The sequence below is a fragment of the Emydura macquarii genome, unplaced genomic scaffold, assembly GCF_026122565.2.
Source record: "Emydura macquarii macquarii isolate MOO-44397 ecotype Brisbane River unplaced genomic scaffold, CSIRO-AGI_Emac_v2 contig_383, whole genome shotgun sequence".
Classification (NCBI taxonomy): domain Eukaryota; kingdom Metazoa; phylum Chordata; order Testudines; family Chelidae; genus Emydura; species Emydura macquarii.
In genome coordinates, this window is record NW_027130520.1 from 278,740 (window position 1) to 299,952 (window position 21,213).

General features: G+C 39.7%; 1 protein-coding gene across 5 annotated transcripts in view; it reads left to right on the forward strand.

Annotated features, from left to right (window-relative positions):
- Positions 1-21,213, forward strand: part of SLC26A7 (solute carrier family 26 member 7) — a 148,479-nt gene that overhangs the window by 48,834 nt on the left and 78,432 nt on the right. For 4 of the 5 annotated variants that reach the window (XM_067536291.1, XM_067536301.1, XM_067536311.1 and 1 more), the window contains 3 exons: positions 2,182-2,292; positions 6,280-6,452; positions 19,415-19,579. In XM_067536291.1, the coding sequence (XP_067392392.1) occupies positions 2,182-2,292; positions 6,280-6,452; positions 19,415-19,579 (449 nt within the window). Of the gene's footprint in view, positions 1-2,181; positions 2,293-2,575; positions 2,631-6,279; positions 6,453-19,414; positions 19,580-21,213 lie in introns of those variants that run through there. The other variant, XM_067536322.1, reaches the window with a different exon arrangement.

The following is a 21,213-nucleotide window of genomic DNA, read 5'->3' on the forward strand; positions in this document are numbered from 1 at the left end:
GTATTATTGCCAGATGTTTCTTGCCTTTTGACTACTTTTTTGAACCCAATGAATGTATTGTAATGAAGTTGAACCGGAAAAACTAAAATCAGTGAGTGAAATCAAACCACACTCTCCTCTGTAGGTTAACAAAATGGTCTGAACTTCTATAATACCTTACATCTGAGGATTTCATGCTTGAAAGGGATTTATTAAGCTTTATAACACCATTCTGATGATACCCATTGTATAGATGGGTAAACTGAAATGTGCAGTTTGTCTGAAACCATACACAATCAGTGGCAGAGGCAGGGAAGGAATGTAGGATTTCTGAGTCCTGGTGACCTGTCCTAACCATTAGACAGCACTGCCTCATTGTTTTCTAGGCAATATGGAAGGAATGAAAAACTTCTGGATTTTACTTCTGGATATTAAACAGACATAAAAAGACAGAGTTTAAAAACAAAGCAGCAAAGGCTCGATGATGTCTAGACTATACCACTGCCTTGTAGGGGTGTGAAAATGTGCTGCCCAGCAGCAGCTCCCTGAGATAGATGGAGTTCCTCCAGGGACACTGGGGATGTGTGGGTCGATGTGGGCCGTGCTACATTTTATGGGGTTGAGTGTGGACTCCCTTTGTGTGGGCTAGCTCTTGGGCAGTGAGGAGAGGATGGGTTATGCCTCTTGTTTTCCCCAAGTGCTAAGGACTAAGACTATGTCTGGCTCCTTGCACCCTGCACACACCTTGTTCATGTGTGCTGGACCAAACACAGTCTGGCTACAGTAGTCACACATCTCAGATTCAAACCATGTTTGGAAACATAAAAACAAGGTAAACACTTACAGAGACTTGAGAATCAGGCAAGTCTGACATTTATAGCTAGATGGTGACAGATTACCTCCCAGTATCTAAAGCCTCATTTCCCCCATTAGAACTGAGAGGAATCAATTAAACAAAGTAATACTGTCTTTAATCCTATATTGATTGGTAGCTGTGAGTAGTAAATATGTAAACGTCCTACAGCAGGAAGTTTCTTAACTTAGCTTGAGGGTCATTACAATACGCTCCACTAGCCATTACAATTCCACACTTAATCCCTCTTGAATTGAGTGATTAAAATCCATTAATTTAAACAGGTGAACGCCTATTAAAGGTAAACTGAACAAATTTTGTTTGATCTTAAGAATGGTTAAGATCCCAAATCAGTAAGTGAAATGTAAGTGCAGACTAAAAAAATAATACAAAGAACCACCCCTCCAAACTGACTTTATACATTAAATGTACATTTGAAAATTATTATTATTTGAATAGCTGGCCAAGTTCTGTACTGCCCCTGCAGGAAGGAACAGATGGTATCACAGACACTGAAAACAATACATGAGAACTAAATTCTGTAGAAGACTGTCTAAGTCACCTAAGTATTTCAGAGTGTGCACTGCAAGCACTGCAGTGTTAACTGTTTTGTTTGTAAACATAATTGTTCTGTATTTGTAATTGTCTAGTTTGCACTTGCACCCTGTTTAACGATATTGGATCTTAAATTATCCTCTCCTCCTTCCCCATGCTCCTCTCTTCTTCCTGCCTGCCCTGTTAGGCAGGGCAAGCATTCCTCTTCTGGTGTGTTTCTTTTCACCTTGTGCCTTCTCTTTTCTGTGGACATTGGGCTGCGAATCCTCTTGTCCTGTTGTCCCCAGGAATGAGATCATAGAAGTCTGTATAGTCCAGTATTCTATCTCTGCAAATGACCAATCCCAGATGCCTTAGAGGAAGGTGCTGGATGAGGACGCAAGAAACATGGAGTCCATTCCCAGCTCTGCTGCTGACTTGCTTAGTGACCTTGGGCAAGTCATATCCCCTCTCTGTGCCTCTGTTTCCCTTTCTGTAAAATGGGGATAATGATACTGACCTCCTTTGTAAATGCTTTGAGATCTATGGATGAAATGTGCTATATAAGAGCTAGGTATTATTAATAGATAATTACGGAAAAATCCACCCACAAGGAAAGTTTCCTCCAAACCCCCATCACTTTTAGTCATTGATTTATGCCTTAGCTTTTTAGAAATGTAATAGTCATTAAAGGTAATTTTAATCTTGCTGTTAATAAAGCTGTGGACTTTTCCCCTCACCAAAACCAAATGTAAAATAATTTGATATCTTCGTGCAATGTATAGTTTACTAATTCTCATTATCCTTCTCTATAGGGCTGGCCTTTGCTGTTCTGTCTTCAGTCCATCCAGTGTTTGGTTTATATGGCTCTCTCTTTCCTGTGGTCATTTATGCTGTATTTGGAATGGGCCGCCATGTTGCAACAGGTAAGTGTCTGGAAACGTTTAGGCTCCCATCCTGCAAGTTGCTGAGTGCGTTCTGTGAAATGAGGAGCTTTCTCAACAACTGGTGATTTTAGTGCAAGTTGAAAGTTCTAAGTGTCACAGGATCAGTTGTGGGTGAGGGAAGAGGGGAGGGAAGTGTCTTAAAATAGATTAAACAAAGTTTATTCTTTCTTTGTGTCTTTTCTTTACAGCTACATCTTTTTCTGCTTAAGAAAAGTATTTTCAAGAAAAAAAGCCTTGTTAAGATTATACTGGAACCTTCCTACCACTATAATTGAATACTGCATCAATACTTCCTTTATAAATACAGTTTATTGGGGGTTTGTGCACTTTAACTCTACTATATAAATTTGCATCAAGTTAAAACTTTAGCAGCCAAGAGTTCAGCTAAAAGAGCCTTTTCCTAATATAAACTAGAACAACTAAAAGTTTGGCTGTTCCTAAACTATAGAGAAGCCTCATTATTTCTCCCTTTGCTAAAACACAATCCCAGTACATCTCACCAAAAAATACTCCCTCCCCACTCCAAATACTTAATTAGAATTGGAATTACTCCTGATCAGCTGCTCCTGTTGAGCTGGAGGGTGCAGATGTCCCATCACTTCCACTGTAATAGTTAGGGAACCACTAGGAGTTGCCCAGCTGCCATGCTAGTTGATTATAGGGCATCTTCACCACTGCTTTTAGCAGAGCTACCCAGAGCGGCAAGAAGTGTTTCCCAGCTTCTGCGACATTATTTACTGCTTTGTTCCCTGAGAAAGCTCCTCACCCCAATCAACCAAAAATAAAAGGTGAAAGGGGTATTCTGCACCTTGGGAGAACGGGAGTGGCTGTGGGAGCCTTTTGAGAGGGGAGAGATGGTTCTTGAAACTTGTGTGCAACCACACACAAAAAGCACCCTGCAGGATTTACATAGCTCCAGTGCATACGTCTCTTCTCTGGCTAATATGTTTTCTAAGCAGCAAACACTGTCTTTTGAGTAACTACATGGTTTTGAAATTGATGTGTGCCAAAATCTGTGTTTAGTAATACTATTAACAGCTCCATTGGAGCCATGTGGTCTACTGGGAGACCAATATACATTCCAAAGTACATAGAATTTGTATCCCAACATATGTATGTTATATTGTGAAACCTCCATATAATTTGCAGCAAGATGGACCTGAATTCTGGGTCAAAGTCCTTAGCTTTTGTTGCTCTGATATAGCAAACTAGAAACTCTGCAGAAACTTCCTTTTGAAAAAAGTTGTTTTAATCAATGAACTATTCACATGAATAACACCATTGTCACAGTGTTGCTTGTGTTGGATATTCTAATATTAAATTCAATGTGTCTAAAGCTGTTCTCCACACAAAAGTTGTCAGGGAGGAAGCTGGAAGTTTGGGATCGTGAGACAGGCACATTAGCTGGGTGCTTCTGCTAAAATGATCAGTGGAGAAATATACTCAGTTCACAGGAGAGCTAGAAACTTTTTTTAAAATGGAAGCTTAGATTTTGAAGAACAATTCTGTGGCAAGAGCTAAGGTAAAGGTGGTTATTGTATAGCCTTATAGTTCCTTTATTTGTCTCTTCTCATTTCATTACAAAAAAGTGAAATTATGTGGTTATATAAGCAAAACTATTTAAAAAATAGACACTTTTTACAAATGTCTCCATGAACAGTTGATTTTTAAACTAAAGCTCATTAAAGGAAAAAAAGTACCTCACTCTTCATCTTACATAGCACCCTTACTATGCAGAAAAAATATCTGGTGTTAACAAACTCTCCTTAGGTAGAATGAAAGTGGTGAAATGGACGAAGAGCGGGCCTTCAAGACTGACACTGTACTTGTGGAGGGAAAGGAGCAAATGTCATTCAGCCCAGGATTTGTGGACTATATTCAGGGCCCTGTATCCTATAGTTCTATGACTTTGGATTTGCTATAGTATCCAGCTTTTGGACTCCAGCACTTATCATAGAATCATAAGGCTGGATGAGACCTCGAGAGGTCATCTAGTCCAGTCCTCTGCACTCATGGCAGGACGAAGCAATATCTAGACCATCCCTGACAGGTGTTTGTCTAACCTGCTCTTAAAAATCTCCAATGATGGAGATTCTACAACCTCCTTAGGCAATTTATTTCAGTGATCCCTGACAGCTAGGAAGTTTTTCCTAATGTCCAACCTAAACCTCCCTTGCTGCAGTTTAAGCCCATTGCTTCTTGTCCTGTCCTCAGAGGTTAAGAAGAACAATTTTTCTCCCTCATCCTTGTAGCAACCTTTTATGTACTTGAAAGATGTTATCATGTCCCCTCTCAGTCTTTTCTTTTCCAGGCTAAACAAACCCAGTTCTTTCAGTCTTGCCTCATAGGTCATGTTTTCTAGACAGTTAATCATTTTTGTTGCTCTTCTCTGGACTTTTTCCATTTTGTCCACATCTTTCCTGAAATGTGGCACCCAGAACTGGGCACAGTACCCCAGTTGAGGCCTAATCAGCGCCGAGTAGAGCGGAAGAATTACTATTCGTGTCTTACTTACAACTCTCCTGCTAATACATCCCAGAATCATGTTAGCTTTTTTTGCAACAGCATTACACTGTTCACTCATATTTAGCTTGTGGTCCATTATGACCCCAGATCCATTTCTGCAGTACTCCTTCATAGGCAGTCATTTCCCATTTTGTATGCATGCAACTGAATGTTCCTTCCTAAATGGAATACTTGGCATTTCTCCTTATTGAATTTCATCCTATTTAGTTCAGACCAATCTCCAGTTTGTCCAGATCATTCTGAATTATAATCCTATCCTCCAAAGCACTTGCAACCCCTCCCAGCTTGGTGTCATCTGCAAACTTAATAAGTGTACTCTCTATGCCACAGAATTGTGCTCTAAAATCTAAGCTTTCAAATAGAAATATTTTTTCCCTCATGGTTGTGAAGAAAATATTATAAATGTGAACATAATGTATTTTCTAGTTAATCATTTTAGCAGAAGTATGCTGCTATTGCGAATATTCCATAACCTCAAAGGCCCTGATTCAGGAAAGCACTTAAGCATGTGATGACGGTTCATTGCTTAAAATTAAATGTGTTTAATTGCCATCTCAAATAAGGATGCTTTTCTGAATCATGGCCAAACTGTCTACTACAGCTTCCTAGCTGCCAATGCCCTATATATCCTTTACTCAGAGGTGACAATCTCCTTCCCTTCTAATGACTTCTGTGAAGTCAGTGGGACTCTGTGTGAGTAAAGGATGCAGGATCGGAACCTGTTTTAGTAAGACTTTTCGCATGAAAAGTGGAGTTTGGCTGTGGGCCTGGTCCTATAACTTTTATCCACTTGACTAATTCTTACTCACTAAATAGTCCCCGGTACCTCACTCAATCTAGTCTTGTGGTAAAGATTACTCATCTGAGCAATAAATTGCTAGAATTGAGCCTTTACCCTGTCTACTTTTTCTCCATCTGAACTCAGGAGCCTAATGTTTTTGGGACACCATAATTACAGAAGTTAGTGGCAATATCACAAATAGAAACGATGATTTCAGGTGGGGCTCTACCAGCAAACCTTTTTTTCCAAACAGGATATTGTTCAGAGCTTTCCATGATGCTTTGGTGCCTTTTTAATACTAAATTATCCTTCTTTTGATGGATGTGGTTAAAAATTTCTAAAGTACCAACCCAACCTTTGTTTGTGTGTGTGCACATCGCTTGCTTGTGCATTTCTTGAGCACCATTACCTGTGGGCACACAGAAGAGAGCTTACACACAAAAAAACATTTGCACTCAGTTTATCTGCTCATATCGGATCTTACATATGAAAATTTACACCCAGCAAGTGAAAGTGCTTTAAAAACACACCTGAAGTGACTGAGTGTGCGAAGTTGCACATTCATGGATAGAGGCCATACTTTGAAAAAGTGAACGTTAATGACTCTAACAAATATTAAACTACTTATTGGTAACTAATATATGACTTTTCTTTTACAGGAACTTTTGCTTTAACTTCCCTGATATCTGCCAATGCAGTTGAGCGTCTTGTTCCTCCAGTAAGCAACAATTTCACTACAAACAATAATTCAGGAGTCTTGGGTTTATCGGAGTTTGAAATGCAGAGGATTGGAGTTGCTGCAGCCGTTTCATTTTTAGGAGGAATTATTCAAGTAGGTAGTTTTAATAATCAATGAAAATGTATTTTAATGTATGTTAGTAGTACACTATAGCTAAGCCTTTATGTCTGTCACAGCTGTGAATTTGGTGATGAAAAATGTGACTTAGTTTTATTTTATAACAAGTCCTGCTCTTTGAACCTTGGCCAGTTGGCTGTTGAGCCTGGTTCTTCCATGTTATTTTTTTTTTTTTAAACAAATTTGGCTCTATATTTGTCCAGTGCTTTGAAATCTGGAAATGTGCTTTGACTTTTGAAAGAGTTCTAAATAATTGATTTGGGAAATAAAGGGCATCTTGCTTAAAATAAAGTTGATCCTGTGACATTTTACGTTTACTTTTGCCAGAAATAAGTGACTCCTGCATTTTTTAGGCTGCCACAGCCATGTCTTATCCCATTTTATCTCAAGGCAAACAATCAGTCTTAATTATGCTTGTGCTATGGTGTCCATGAAGAGACAAATCCTTCTCCCAGTAAAGTAAATGGGAGTTTTGATGTGACTTTACTAGAATGAATAACAGGCGTAACATGCACACCCCTTCTATTTTTACTTTTATTTGCGTTATGCAGATAGCTCACAACAACGTTTATTATTATTATTATTTATAGTAATACTCAGCACTTACTGACATAGGGATTGCTATATGTATCCTACCTCTGACAATGGCCAGTACCAGATGCTTCAGAAGAAGGTGTAAATGCTTTTGTGAGGGCTGCCGTTTTGGCTGACACACCCAGGTTTGTACTGGGGACCACCAGAGCTAAAAGCGTGAGCTGCTACGACTTTTATTCAAATGCTCTGTATATTGACACAGCGGAGAACCTGTTTTACACACTCATCAGTGGGTTTCAAGAGTATAATGGTTTTAACTAAGCATTTAACAAACTGTGTGATAATCTCATTTACCTTTTCTTAAGACAAAAAGAAAACTAACATCAGATTAAGTTTATTATTATTATTATTATTATTATTATTATTTTGATATCAAAATGTTATTTACCTTCTCATCTGATCAGTTGTTCTTTATCACAAATCCCCTTTAGTTCCATACTTATTTCTGCAAGAGACTAAATAAAAACCGTCTTTGCCTATGTTCCCTATTAGCAAGATAAACGTGGCTTCTCTTTCATTCTTTTCAGGATATATGATGAAAAACTGAATAAAAATACTTTTTATTTCCAAATACATTCACGTTTATAATAGCATCTTTCAATTTATTCATCTTCACAGCACCCATCTTTGTATGAGGTAGAGATATTTCTATCCTCATTTCAAAGATGGAAAAATGGAGCTAGAGAGGTTATGACTCGAGCTGATTGTGAATTTTTTGACAAACCATCTTTTTGTTGTCAAAAAATGCCAGTTTGTCAAAACTGAAACTCTTCATGAAATGGGGTCAATTTTGATGAATTTCCTAACTCAAAAAAGAGTAAAGAAAAGAGATATGAAGTTGTTGAAACAATTTTTTTCAATTTTCCTGTTTAAAATGACCTTTTGTTTAGAAACTTAAGCTAATTAGGCTAAAAAAAGGTTTTTTATTGTTTTGTTTTTTTAAAGAAAGGTCACAATCAAATGAAATGTTACAAAATTATTTTGACAAAATGCTTTGATTGACTTAGCCCCTTCTCCCCCCAAATCTGGTTTTGGTTTGTCAATATTTTAAAGATTTTGATTTTTCATTTTGATTCAATATGGGAAAATTTTTCAAACTCTTGAAAATATTCACTGGCTGGGAGTCCTATTTCCACCTAACTCTAGTAATAACTTGCTTGAAATCATGGAGGGTGTGAAAGCCTGAATTAGAATACAGGACTCTGGTTCTTAGCTGAATGTTCAGACTCTTAAGCAACAAATCTTTCCCCACAGAGGTAGAATTTTTTCCAAATTTTGATTTTTCAATTAAAGTTTTAGTTGAAAAATGTTTTATCTGATGAAATGTTTTGTTGAAAATTTGATTTTTGACAGGAAAAAGATCTTGAAAATTTTCAACAAAAATTGGCGGGTTTGATCAATAATAGAGCTGGTTGAAATCTTCTGACTGTTGAAAGGTTTTGTTAAAATTTTGAAATGTAAACCTTTTTTCAAATTTTGAAAAACTAATAAAACATTTTGAAATGTTCCTATGTGATTTTTTACATGTTTTTTTACCAGCTCTATTCCCCCGATACTTCTCTCATGTAATTTTTCATGTTAGTTTATATCCATATACTTATTAACCTCTATCACATACTTGCATTCTGAAATATAAATTTAATTTGGCATTCTGTGTCTAAGAATAAGCAATCTGTTATTTCAATAAGCATTTGTTAGTGGATCAGATACAGATAAATTGCTTTAAGTTTTGGATTGTGTTTTGTTTTTTCTGTAATAAAAAACTGCTTTTTTTTACAATGAAGCTGTTGTAGTCTTTAAAATCTAAAATGTTTGTGGCATTGTTTGAAAATTAATTTCTATTGATGGGCACTAATTTTCCCCTCATGTTACATAACTCTTAACACCGTAACAGATGTAGCTTCTTTTCATTTTCATTTGATATATAAGATGTGCATTTTATAATGGCTCTCTATAAGCTGTACTACTTGTTTATTAGTGTGATCTCAGAAATTTCTGCTGATATTTCAGTGCTATTGATTGATAATGAATCCTCATAATACTGCTAACAGAATGGAATATGGCGTTCCAAATCTTGAATCCTGAGAATGACTGATCACTGGACTGCCACAGATCCAACAAAAGGTTGCTTCTTCCTACAAAATGTAACTAGTAAATAACTGTTCACTTGCTCAATGCAAAACAGGGAAGGAATTAAGAATAAAAGATCTGACTGTAGACAATGCTGTCAGAATACTCAAATTAGTAGTACAGGACAGTACAGAGCCGTAAGTGTTTTCTGTTACATCTTTTATCCATCTTGGTAAATGTGTTTTAACAAAGTTCCGTCCCTGTTTTGCATTGAGTGTACAAAAGGTTATTTGGTAGTGAAATGTTATAGGTAGAAGCAACCTTTTGTTGGATCTGTGATAGTTAGATGGGAATTTCCCATTGGTAGGGGCAGAAACAACCACAGCAGGGACTGCTTCACGGGCGGGTAGAGGGAGAGGGAGAGGGGAAAATGGGGTCCAGGCTTACCCTCCCACCAGCATTTTGCTGGACTCAGAACTGCAAGAGAGATATCCCCTTCCTGCATGCTGGGGGCTCTAGGAGATTCAGACAGTGCCTCACTCCCTCTTTCTTGCTCCCTTCCCTCCCTTTCTCTTCCCACCATGTGGGCAGGGAATAAGCTGCAGAGAGGAACCATCTGGTAAGGACAGAAGCAGCCAAAGCAGGGACTGTTGGCACTTGGAGAAATTTCTGCAGTTTTGACTGGAATTTTTCTTCCCTATGCTGATTGGCTGTTTGCTTCAGTCTTCTTCCTCCCTCACAGCCTTTTCATCTCCTTCACTCCACACCACCTACCCCTCTCCCCTTCCCTTTTCTTTCCATTTAGACAATCCCCTCCCAACAAAACATTTCCCCCTCCCAACAAAAAATCATGGCACTAACATGACATTCTCCACAATCATATTGTTCACTCTGCTTGTGTGTTATACTCCATTCCCCTCCCTATCTCTCTGGTCTATTTAGATTGTAAGCATTTTGGGTCAGGGATTGTCTCTTTCTTCTGTTTGTACAGCCCCTAGCACAATGGGGCCCTGGCCCATGATTAGGGCTTCTAGGTGCATTGATAGTACAATAATAATAATAATAATAATTAATAATTAATAGCATTAATGTGTTTTAGTATGAAGTAGGTTATTTATCTACCTACTTACATTACCCCCATCTCTGTAGCATCTGAATACATAGAAGCATATGCTGTAAAATGAGCAGTGTAAAACTGGGCATGCAGTTTTCAACAGAAAGTTTATAAAGAGTTGAAAACAAACAAAATCTATTAAGGGCCTCAATCAAAACCTATGGAAGTTAATAAAAGTACACTTCTTGACTTGAATGGGCTTTGGATCAAGCCCTAAAATCCAGCCCTTTCCTGCCCATTCAGCTACCGGAAGCCGCTTTCCAAAATCTCAAATCAGCATTTTCCATAGCAATAATTTAGCAACTATTTCTAGTTCTGCATCCAAAAAAATCTCCACTGTTTGTTCCTACTCTCCCCTTAATTCATTTATTGGATTTAAGTGAAAAGAGTAGCCTTAAAGAAGCAGTTTATATTTACCCAATTAGGTCTTGACTCTTGGCGGCACATGTTTGGAGTGTCGCCCGTATAAGCACAAGGCATAGAGTGATGATCAGGGCAAAGAACACAAGGGAATCTGAGTCTGCTTTAATGAGAATGCTGACAAGTGATTCCTTCCTAATAGAAAAAATAGGAGCTGAGTAGAGAAACCAAAGCTTAACACCCGATTAGCAAGTTAAGAATCATGCTTACAATCTGGTTTTACTGTGAAAGTGGCTGTAAAAATGATACCTTCTTATTCAGGCGATTAGCTTTCTATCTGCATTCGATCATGATTGATCATCAAAATGTGAAGTGCTCAGCAGGCAGGCACCAGATGAATTTGACAAAAGAGAGCTCTTAACTCTGAGCGATTGTTGCCTCTCCACCTCCCTTTCCTGCAGAAATAACATGTAGATCATCGGCCGAGAGAGCTCTGAAGTGTTCCTGAGCTTTTAATTCCTGAGCTTTTAATTCGAAGAAATTCGAAGAAAAATTGAATAAAATATACAGTAATTAAAAACAGTAGGAGAAATATCTCTAAATGCTCTTCCGAGTTCATTCACCCATCATTAAGGCAAAATAAATTAGTAAAACAGATACCTTTAGATGCTTGTTGAATTTAATTGTAGTGTCAAAGGAAAGAAATGCATCACAATAGCCGCAGCCACCAGGCTGCGAGTCAAGCCAAAAAAAATGGTCAGAAGAGAATTTTTATGCAAATCTGTTCTAAGGATGTGAGAGAGAGAAAACAGAAACTTCATAGTTTGAGGAAAAAAATCATGAGATTAGAGCCTGATCAAAAGCCATTGAAGACAATGGAAAGAAAATGGAATTTACTTCTGTGGATCTTGGATTAGAATTTAATGAACAAGGTTTATCAAAGTGAAATGGACAAAGGATGAAATCATCATAGTTATAAGGACACAAAATAATGGCTATTAGAATAGTTAGAATAGAAAAGCCAGTGTGTGAACTCTGTGTTGCTGTGGTAATACTGAACATGTTAAGATTAGAAATGAAGTGTGAATTCTGGTTTATGACTAAAAGATCAGAAGAGAGTTTTAGTTCAAAGGATCATGGAAAAGAGGTGAAGTGATGGAAGCAAAGACACAATGAAATGGATTACTAAAAGAATCTCTTTGGTAATTTGTAGAATGGGATGAAACATTTGTCGGATCAAAGATTGGTTGATGAAATTTGGCCTTCTTTTCTTTGCATACTGATTGTAAATGTTGACATACTTTGTACAATAGTTTTTGTTTTTAATTATTTTTCACTGGAAAGCTCATACAAAAGATTTAAGATTATTGGTTGATTTGGGAATGGTTTCATTTTGCTTACGTGTTCGTAATTGTGCAGTTTGTGATTGGTCATATGGTGGACCTCGATCCCAGATTTTGCTTACTTGGGAAACTAATTTGGCTTAATCATGAAACTCATTTTGGATTATTCAGATTTTTTTTGTTTTTGCATGACCAGTCATGCATACAAAAGTACATTAGTATGAATGTTAATAACAAAACCAAAAATGGACAAACAGAAATTCATAATTTAATTTTCTGAGTGGTTCAAGGATAATTAGAAAAAGCTACTTTCCAGTCAGAGTAAAGAACAATTCTTCTTTGGGTGTTTGCTCATGTCCATTCCATGTGTGTGTGCACGCCACATGCACCGGTGCTGGAGATTTTTCCGTCAGTTGTATCTGTAAGGCTGGCTCAAGCACCCGCTGCAGTGGCACGTGTATGCGCTGCTATAAGTGCATTGCCATCCCCCACCACCCCAGTACTTTCTTACAGCCCGTGTCGGTGCCTCACCAAGCCCTTGTCAGTGTTTTTTTTTTTTTAGTTAGACGTAGTTGTTGGTTATGTTTATTAGTTATAATTAGAATGTTAGGTGTAACTGTAGTTGGTTCATGGTGACTTAGCCACAGGGACGGGGCACGCCCCAGTCCCTGGGCTTCAAACCATGTGCTTCTTGTAAAAAGCCCATGCCCATGAATGACCCTTACCAGAACTGCTTAAAGTGCCTGGATGAGATCCATGTTCAGGACAAGTGCAGGATCTGCAAGAACTTGAGACCCCGCACAAAAAAGGAATGGGACATCAGGCTAAGAGCGCTCCTGATGGAGCCAGCCCTCAGACTGGTCTCTGAGCTGGGCCACTTGGATTCAGCACCCAGTACATCAGCGTCTACCCAAAGGGCTCCCCTCCTCCCCGCCCGGCACCAAGTTCATCCCAAAACCAGTCATCTTCCCCGGTGCCGAAGAAGCGGCACAAGAAGATGCATACCGGGAGAAGTCACTCCCTGGCACCTAAAAAGGACAAGCAGGGAGCGGAGGATGAGCTGAGACCTGTGCCAGGCTGCTCATCTTCCTAAGAACTCAGGTTGGCTGCAGCCTCACCCCTCAGAGATCCCAGTGCACCCTGGGACCCACCTCTGACTGCAAGCAGTGGAAGGGGCCCTGGCACTTCAATGTGCCATCCACACATGAGGCCTTTCAAGTGGCCAAGGACCTGCTCTTGCTCCTGATCCCACCTACTTCTTGGGAGGATAAACTCTCATGCTGAGACCCTATGCTGGGGCAGTTGGCCAAGAGTGAGTCCAGGTGCAAACCCATGATGGAAGCCAGGCACAGGTCCGCGACACCTTGACATTGCTCCCCAACTCCTCGTCATTCATCGACACCCCAACAATGGTCATCAACCTCCCACTGGTCCTCAGAGCACTGCCGCTGACAATCAGAATCCCGGTATTGTTCACCGGCCCCTTGGCACCGATCACTGGAACCTCGACGAAGGGCATTAGTGTCCTGACACCGATTCCTGTAGCCGAGACATCAGTCTCCAGAGCATTACTATCGGTTACCAGAGTACCAGCAACTGAAGGGTGCCAGGCACCCACTGGTGCTCTAAGGAGCAGGAATCAAGGTCAGTGCTGCTGTGATTCCCAGAGGAGAACCCCTCAGATTTATAGGGAGAGGAGGTTGCCTTGCCCAGGGGCTTAGAGTACTCTGCCATGGCTGCAGGCTTCCCTCCCACCATACCACTAAGCCCATGGCCACCTTGGCAGTTCTGGAACCTATGTGGATTCCCTACTGTCCCAGGGTCACAGCAATAGCAATCTGTCTCGGGAATATCTGAAAGATGCTCTGCGACCGTGTCATGCTCACCCCCAGACTCGAACAAGGAACCAGACCAAGCGGAGAGGGTGTGTTCCAGTGATCCCTCAAGAGGAGGCTGCCCACTCCTCCTTTGCCGGCCTCATCGTCATCATCACCTGACAAAGCATTAGTGAGACTTTCTGACACAGATGACTTTAGGGCACAGCAAGAGGTGCTCAAGAGAGTAGCGGTGAATGTAGGCCTGATTCATTCTTTGATATTCTGGCAGTAGCAGTCCTTTCCAGAGTGTCCCTCCCTTTCCATGAGGGAGTCATCAAGCTGGTCAAGGCCCCCTTCTCTTTGCCCCCTATATGTAAAAGAGCAGAGAAAAAATATTATGTGCTCATCAAGGAGTTTGAGTATCTCTATTCCCACACATCTCCAGGGTCACTGGTGGTGTTGGTGGCCAACGAGAGAGATTGACAAGGGCAGTCAAGCTCAACCCCTAAAAACAAGGAGAAAAAAAAACTGGACTTTGGAAGAAAAATTTATTCAACCATCAATCTCCAGCTCCACGTATCAAACCAGCAAGCCCTACTGGGAAGATATGACTTTAATGTTTGGCATTTCATGGCCAAGTTCGCTGACTCCTTACCCTAAGAGTCTAAACAGAAGTTCATGGCTGTTCTGGAGGAGGGAGAATCAGTGGCCTGAGCTTCTCTCCCAGGCGGCCTCTGATGCGGCAGACTCAGTGTCCAGAGCAATGGTGTCAGTGGTGTCTATGCAGAGAGCCTCGTGCAGTCATCTGGCCTATCGGCAGAAGTCCAACAGTCCATCCAGGACCTCCCCTTCGATGGTACAGCACTGTTCTCTGACCAAACAGATGCAGGCTGCACAACCTAAAGGACTGGAGGGCCACACTCCGCTCCTTAGGGCTGTACGTTCCACCAGCTTCTAGGAAGCATTTCAGGCCCCAGCAACAGCTGCGGTTTGTGGACCAGGCTAGGAATGAGCCCTATAAAAGAAAAAACGAGCTATAAGCTCCATCAAGGTCAACCCACCACTGGTGCTCCCCAGTCTAGCTCAGACTGCTATCCACCAACCGGCAGACAGGCCTTTTGAGGGTGTGCTCAGGGGCGACCAATAGTCTTGACCCAGGATCCAACCCTTTCTTTCTTTTCAAACTTCCTTTCCCCATCCCTTCCTGTTTGGGCAACTATAACATCAGACAAGTGGATTCTAAACACTGTAACAGTTGGGTACACTCTTCAATTCATTTTGATTCTTCCTTCCCACCTCCCATTCCTGTCTCTCTTCAGGGACCTGCCTCACAAGCAACTCCTCGTCCAGGTGGTGCAAACTCTCCCACAGGTAGCACCTCCTGCCACTCTGACAGCCCATTCAACAAGAACGCAGGCCTCAGCAGCCAAGGTTCCAATACTGGATATTTGTAGGGTTGCAACTTGGTCTTTGGTCCACACCTTCACAGCCCACTATGCCATTACTCAACAAGCCTGGGACGATATGGGGTTTGGCAGAGCGATACTGCAATCAACACATCTGTGAACTCTGGGCCTACCTCCAGAGATACTGTTTGTGAGTCACCTAACATGGAATGGACATGAGTAAGCACTCGAAGAAGAAAAGACAGTTACTAACCTTCTGTAACTGTTGATCTTCGAGATGTGGTGCTCATGTCCATTCCATGATCCACCCTCCTTCCTCTCTGTTGGAGTTCCAGTAAGAAGGAACTGAGAGGGAGGAGTGGCGGGCATCACCCTTATACTGGTGCATACATGTGCCACTGCAGAGGGCGGTAGAGCCAGCCCTACGGATACTACTGAGGAAAAGATCTCCATCACCAGTGCATGTGGTGTGCACACACACCTAGTGTGGAATGGACATGAGCAACACATCTCCAAGAACAACAGTTACAGAAGGTTAGTAACTGTCTTATCCTTTTTGGACTAGAAGAATCTATTTGTCTATATGCTCTTAATTACTCCAGTGTAAATGACTTCAATTGAGTTACTCTGGTGTAGATGAGACTTGGCCCACCTACTCTATTCCCTGCTTTTCCACTGGCTCTAGTAAATGTTTCAGGTATGTATCTTTAAAACTTGAATATAATTAGTTATCAATAGGCATTATCAGAGAGAAAACAATGACCTTATTTATCATGGGAACAAAACTATACAGTCTGTTATGTAATCATCACTATTTATCTAAAGGATAAGTAAGGCATGTGTTTGAAAATGTGTCATGTACTTTATCAGACTAATATCTTTATATAGTAGTTGAGTAATTGTGGGAAAAATATAGGGCGGTATTCTACATTATATAAATATGTTATATCAACATATATATATATATATATATATATATAAATGTTACGCTACAGATTATAAACTGAGTTATTTATAAACCATAGCAGATTAATAGAAAAATTCAGTGACAGTATGTTTAATGCACCTGACATTTTCTAATAGCTTCAGATTCTGTATTTTAAACAGTTGCAGGAGAGCAACAAGAGGCTTCTAGGTGACAGGCCCAATCAAGCAGAAATGTGTCTCTCTCACTACTGACTCTCAGAACTTCCCTGGTCTCTGCAGCCTCCTATTCTGAGGTAACATTTGCAGAATGCTAAATTAGACATACACACTATATTCTGCTTCCTTCCCAGAAGTGTTCTCTGTGACTTTGACCTAGTTTAATTGGCGTATGTGGCAGATGATCTCTACGTAGAGTCACTGAATACACTTTGTTGGTCCCTTGAGTTTCTAACATAGCAGCACCCTCCAGTGACTGGAAGAGTGCTATCCAAGAGCTTTAAAAATTCATTTCCCTATACTCCTATCTATTACTATGCAGCAGAGTTACAATAGCCCAAGAGCTAGTGACTTCCACCTGCTCTGTGCCTGCGGATGGAGAGTTTGAGGGGTGTGGCAAACACATAGTTGGCTGAAAGGACAGATTGGCTACACAAGCATGGTTGGACTGTCAAAGTGATTAACCAGGGCCATGAAGGTGGGTGATACATTGGGAGTGGTGAAGAGTACAGTTTTGGTAGGGGGCGGGATGATATACAGAGAAGGTTTTTGCAATTCGGAGACACCTCTCCTTTTCCTCAGACAAGCAATTCTCATCCCCTTGTCAGAATAAACTTGTGGAGGGTAGCTGGGAGACATCAGCATTTACCTCTCTACCTCCTCTTTACTATTTTCTCCCATCCCATCTACTGTACTGTATTTTCAACTCTTTATCTGTAGGCTCAGCGCCTCTTTAAAATCTCAACTCTTTGGAATCCTACATAATTATTTGCTCTTCTTCTTTTGTCTCCGTATTCCATACACAGACCTGAAGAAGAGCTCTGTGTAAGCTCAAAAGCTTGTCTCTCACACCAACAGAAGTAGGTCTAATAAAAGATATTACTTCACTCACCTTGTCTCTCTAATATCCTGGGACCAACACGGCTACAACAACACTGTATACACTAGGGGTTTGTCAGGTAAACTAAAAGCCGGCCACGCTGGAAGTTTCAATCCAGATGCACTACTCATTGTACGCAGGTGAAATTTGTGATGAAAAATTAAATGATACTTGTGTGCAAAGAGCAATAACATATGCAAATAATTGTTTTAGGTTAGTCAATACTACGGAGCCTGTATGGATCTCCAAAAGGATGAAATTCAACATGAATAAACACAGAAAGTATCCATTTAAACTACTCATACATAACAGACTTGAGAGTTTTCAGGGGAGGATCAAGGTGTCATGCATACCCTTCAGTTAGTATGTCTGTGTACATGCAGGGATGGGCAAACATGCTAATAAGGGGCTAGAATGTTTTACAAAGGGTCAGAGAGTACTAAAGAAAATATTAAAGTGTCAGTATATACACTGGTAAACTTACTTTGAATACTGCATTCAGCTTTGGGCAATCCTTTACACAAATTCCATACTGTAGTAGAAATAGTCCAAAGAAAGGCAGTGGATGTTATAAGCAGCATGGTGGGGTTTCCATACTAGGATAATTTTAAAAGATTAGCATTAATTAGGTGAAAAAGGAGACGTGATAAAGGCATCATAACAAATTATACAGAGACGGTCAGCTGGTTCATCTCTTTTTTAACCTGTCCAGTAATTCAAAAACACATGAATACACACAATGTAAAGGGGAAAAAATGTAAAAAGGCAAAAGGAAATACTTCTTTTACCCAACATACAATGTGTGGAACTTGCTGTTTGTAGCAGCAGGATGTAATTAAACCAGAGTTCAGTACTATTCAGAAAAGGGTTAGATATTATATGATTAATAAAACATCAATAGTTACACTTACTGCTAGAAGGAAATAAATAGGACCATCAAACTGATCGCAGTATAGTGTTATAGGATACTATACATTTGGAGGTGGCAGTGGTTTATTCTTCTGAAGCGTCTGGTATGTCAGCAACTGATGTGAACAGGATATTGGATTAGCTAGGTCATTGTTCTGTCTCAATATGTCAATTCCTGTGTTTCTACACAAGTTTCTAAAAAGCTTGAAATCATCTTCAAAGCTGGGCCAAATTCTGCTCTTAATTACACTGGTAAAATCCAATTTTCGTCTTTTGGCAAGAGATTGCACTAATGTAAAGGAAGTAGAATTTGTCCCATTGCCATTTACTTTCTGAATTTAAAGTATCTTGTCTAATTCTGCTTTAGGTTGATGCAACTATTTCCCAAATGCATTCTTTAAACTTAGAAAAGTAGATTTTAAATATCTTTATTACTTTTTAATTTTATTGCAACTTTCAACCTGTAACCTGTTAATCTGCTCCTGATAGTTAATAGCATATGTATTTTGGTACTCCCTGTGGATATCAAGAGGAAGCAAATAGGTGTATAGACATCCCAGTCTCTTTCTAAAGAGAAGACTTATATGGACTCTCCAGTGTCTTAGAACCAGCTCCTAACTCCATCTCCTTTGTGCCATTCAGTGCAAAAAGGATGGAGAACTGCCCTGTGCAGCTGGGGATTCTCCTGATGTAAGAGGAGTCCCCATGTGGTATAAAGCTGCTGTATCAGGGATAGGGTAACTGGCATAATTTATTGTAGCCCTGAGCCTATTCAAGCCAAATATCAATAAAGTGGAACGGTGGTTTAGAGCCAGCTTGGAGTCCTGCCCCATCATTCTCAGGGCCCAGTGATCTGGCTCTCAGTCATTTATGATTTCAGATACTTTAATCAAATATTGTATGTCAATTCTCTGACTTTGTGCTGCTCTGATGAGTAGATGATTTTTTACACAGTTCACTGTGTTTATGTATTTGAACAGTAGAGAATAACAAGTAGAGCCAATATTTAGAGAAGTCATTGTATGAACATACTTTGACTGACCCAGCTGTTGTAACTAATCTCATTTTAGAGCCTGGTAAACTAGTGATGTTAGTGATATAGTATAAAAATAAACTTACAAAAAGAGTTAATATGTTTCACTTTAAACTATATTCATGTTTCACAGCATGTATCTGAAACTTCTTTTGATTTGCTAACACAGCCATTTATTTCATGGTTTATTAAAAGGGTATCTTTCATTGCATTAACATTGAGAAACTGCATTTTAATGTAATCACTGATATGTATCTTTGGTTTCTTAGGTAGCAATGTTTGTGCTGCACTTGGGCAGCGCCACGTTCTTGTTGACGGAACCAGTGATAAGCGCAATGACAACAGGAGCAGCTACGCATGTTGTGACTTCACAAGTCAAGTATTTGCTGGGAATGAAAATGCCATATATATCTGGGCCACTGGGATTCTTTTATGTGAGTTCACCAGAGGAGATGTCACACTGATTTGCTAACATTCTTTTTAACATCTATAGCATTTTGGAACGGGAGGCGTGGGGATAGGGACGTGATCCTGTGAATCCTCCTGTTAGCTTTCCCTTTCAAATCAATAGGATTTGTGAATAGAGATTATTTGAGTAAGAACTAGCAGGATTAGACCCTAGATTGATCCTTTATGTTATCTGATTAAAAGTAATTGGTCAAGTTTTGCAGCATTGTCAATAGTTCTAATGATTAGATTTAACAATTACAAATACTTTTATAATTTTTCATCAACCAAGGATAAACAATACCTAATTTATAAGGTGATACAGAGAGTGTTAACCTTTGTTGAACATCCAATGTGTGGGAACACCACAGTTTTTCAGATTTCATTCCAGACATGGTTCATGTCACATTTTCTTGAATATTAGTGAGGTGAAAGAAATGGGATGCATGATTTGTGGATGTCCTGTGCAACAGTTACCTTGGATATGCTACTGCTATTTCATGATATAGCACATTCTGATCACAAACACACATCAAGCTTGTCACTTTATTTTAATCTTTGTATCATGTGTGCAGCATGCCTCATAAAGCTGCAGCCCTTTGGGAATTTAAATTCTGAAAGTAAACATGACTGCATGGAGTTTTCCATGGCAAAGTTACATGATGTTATTGGTCTGAGATACACAATTATAAGAATACATTCTTTAGATAATACATGGTAGAAAAAATCTTCCCTTGTAGGCATTGTGACCTTGTTCTTCCGGCACAAGTATAAATAATAGTGTTGCTTCTTGTTAGGGTGATATTTTGCATACACTCAGCTGAAGGGCAACTAAAGAATGAGTATCTGTTTACTAGCTGAAGAAAAGGCCCTTGACCTTAGAACTGGTACTGGGCAAATAGCAATTTTTTTTATTTGCTGGCAACACCACAGCACTGAAAAATATGTTGTTTAAGAATGACTTAAAAAAATACTTTTTGAAATTTTTAATGAATAGAAAAGGTGGGAAAAAATTCATTTTCGAGTCAAATGAAAAGTTTCATTCAACGTGACACAAAACATTTTATTCAATTTTGAGTATTTTTTAACATTTACACTTTTTAAAAGAAAATAAGATTTCTATACTAAAAGTTGGTTTAAATTGAAAAAATCAAAATGTTTTATTTAGAAAATGTTGAAATCAAGCATTTCTTTATTTTTTGAATTTTGGGGGAGGTTAATTGAAACAATTTGGGGTAATTGACATGAACTTGAGAAATGTTCAGTGTCACTGAATCTGCATTTCTTGCTGAAAAAAGTTTTGGCAAAAAAATCTCACCCATGTCTACTTAGAACACATGCACTTTGTCTAGCCTTAAAGATATCATCGTCATCTTTTCCTTTATGCTGCTTTTCTTGTGAGGGTCGTGGTGGCAGCATGGCGAGTAGGGAGGACCAGATCTCCTTTTCTACCGCAACAGGTTCCAGCTCCTCCTGGAGGATTCCTAGGCATTCCCAGGCTAGCTGGAAGATATAATCCCCCCAGTGTGTCCTGGTTTGGCCTCAGGGCCTTCTCCCAGTGGGACATGTTCGGTATAGTTCCAAAGGAAGCTTGTCTGGTGCCCAAACCACCTCAGCAGAC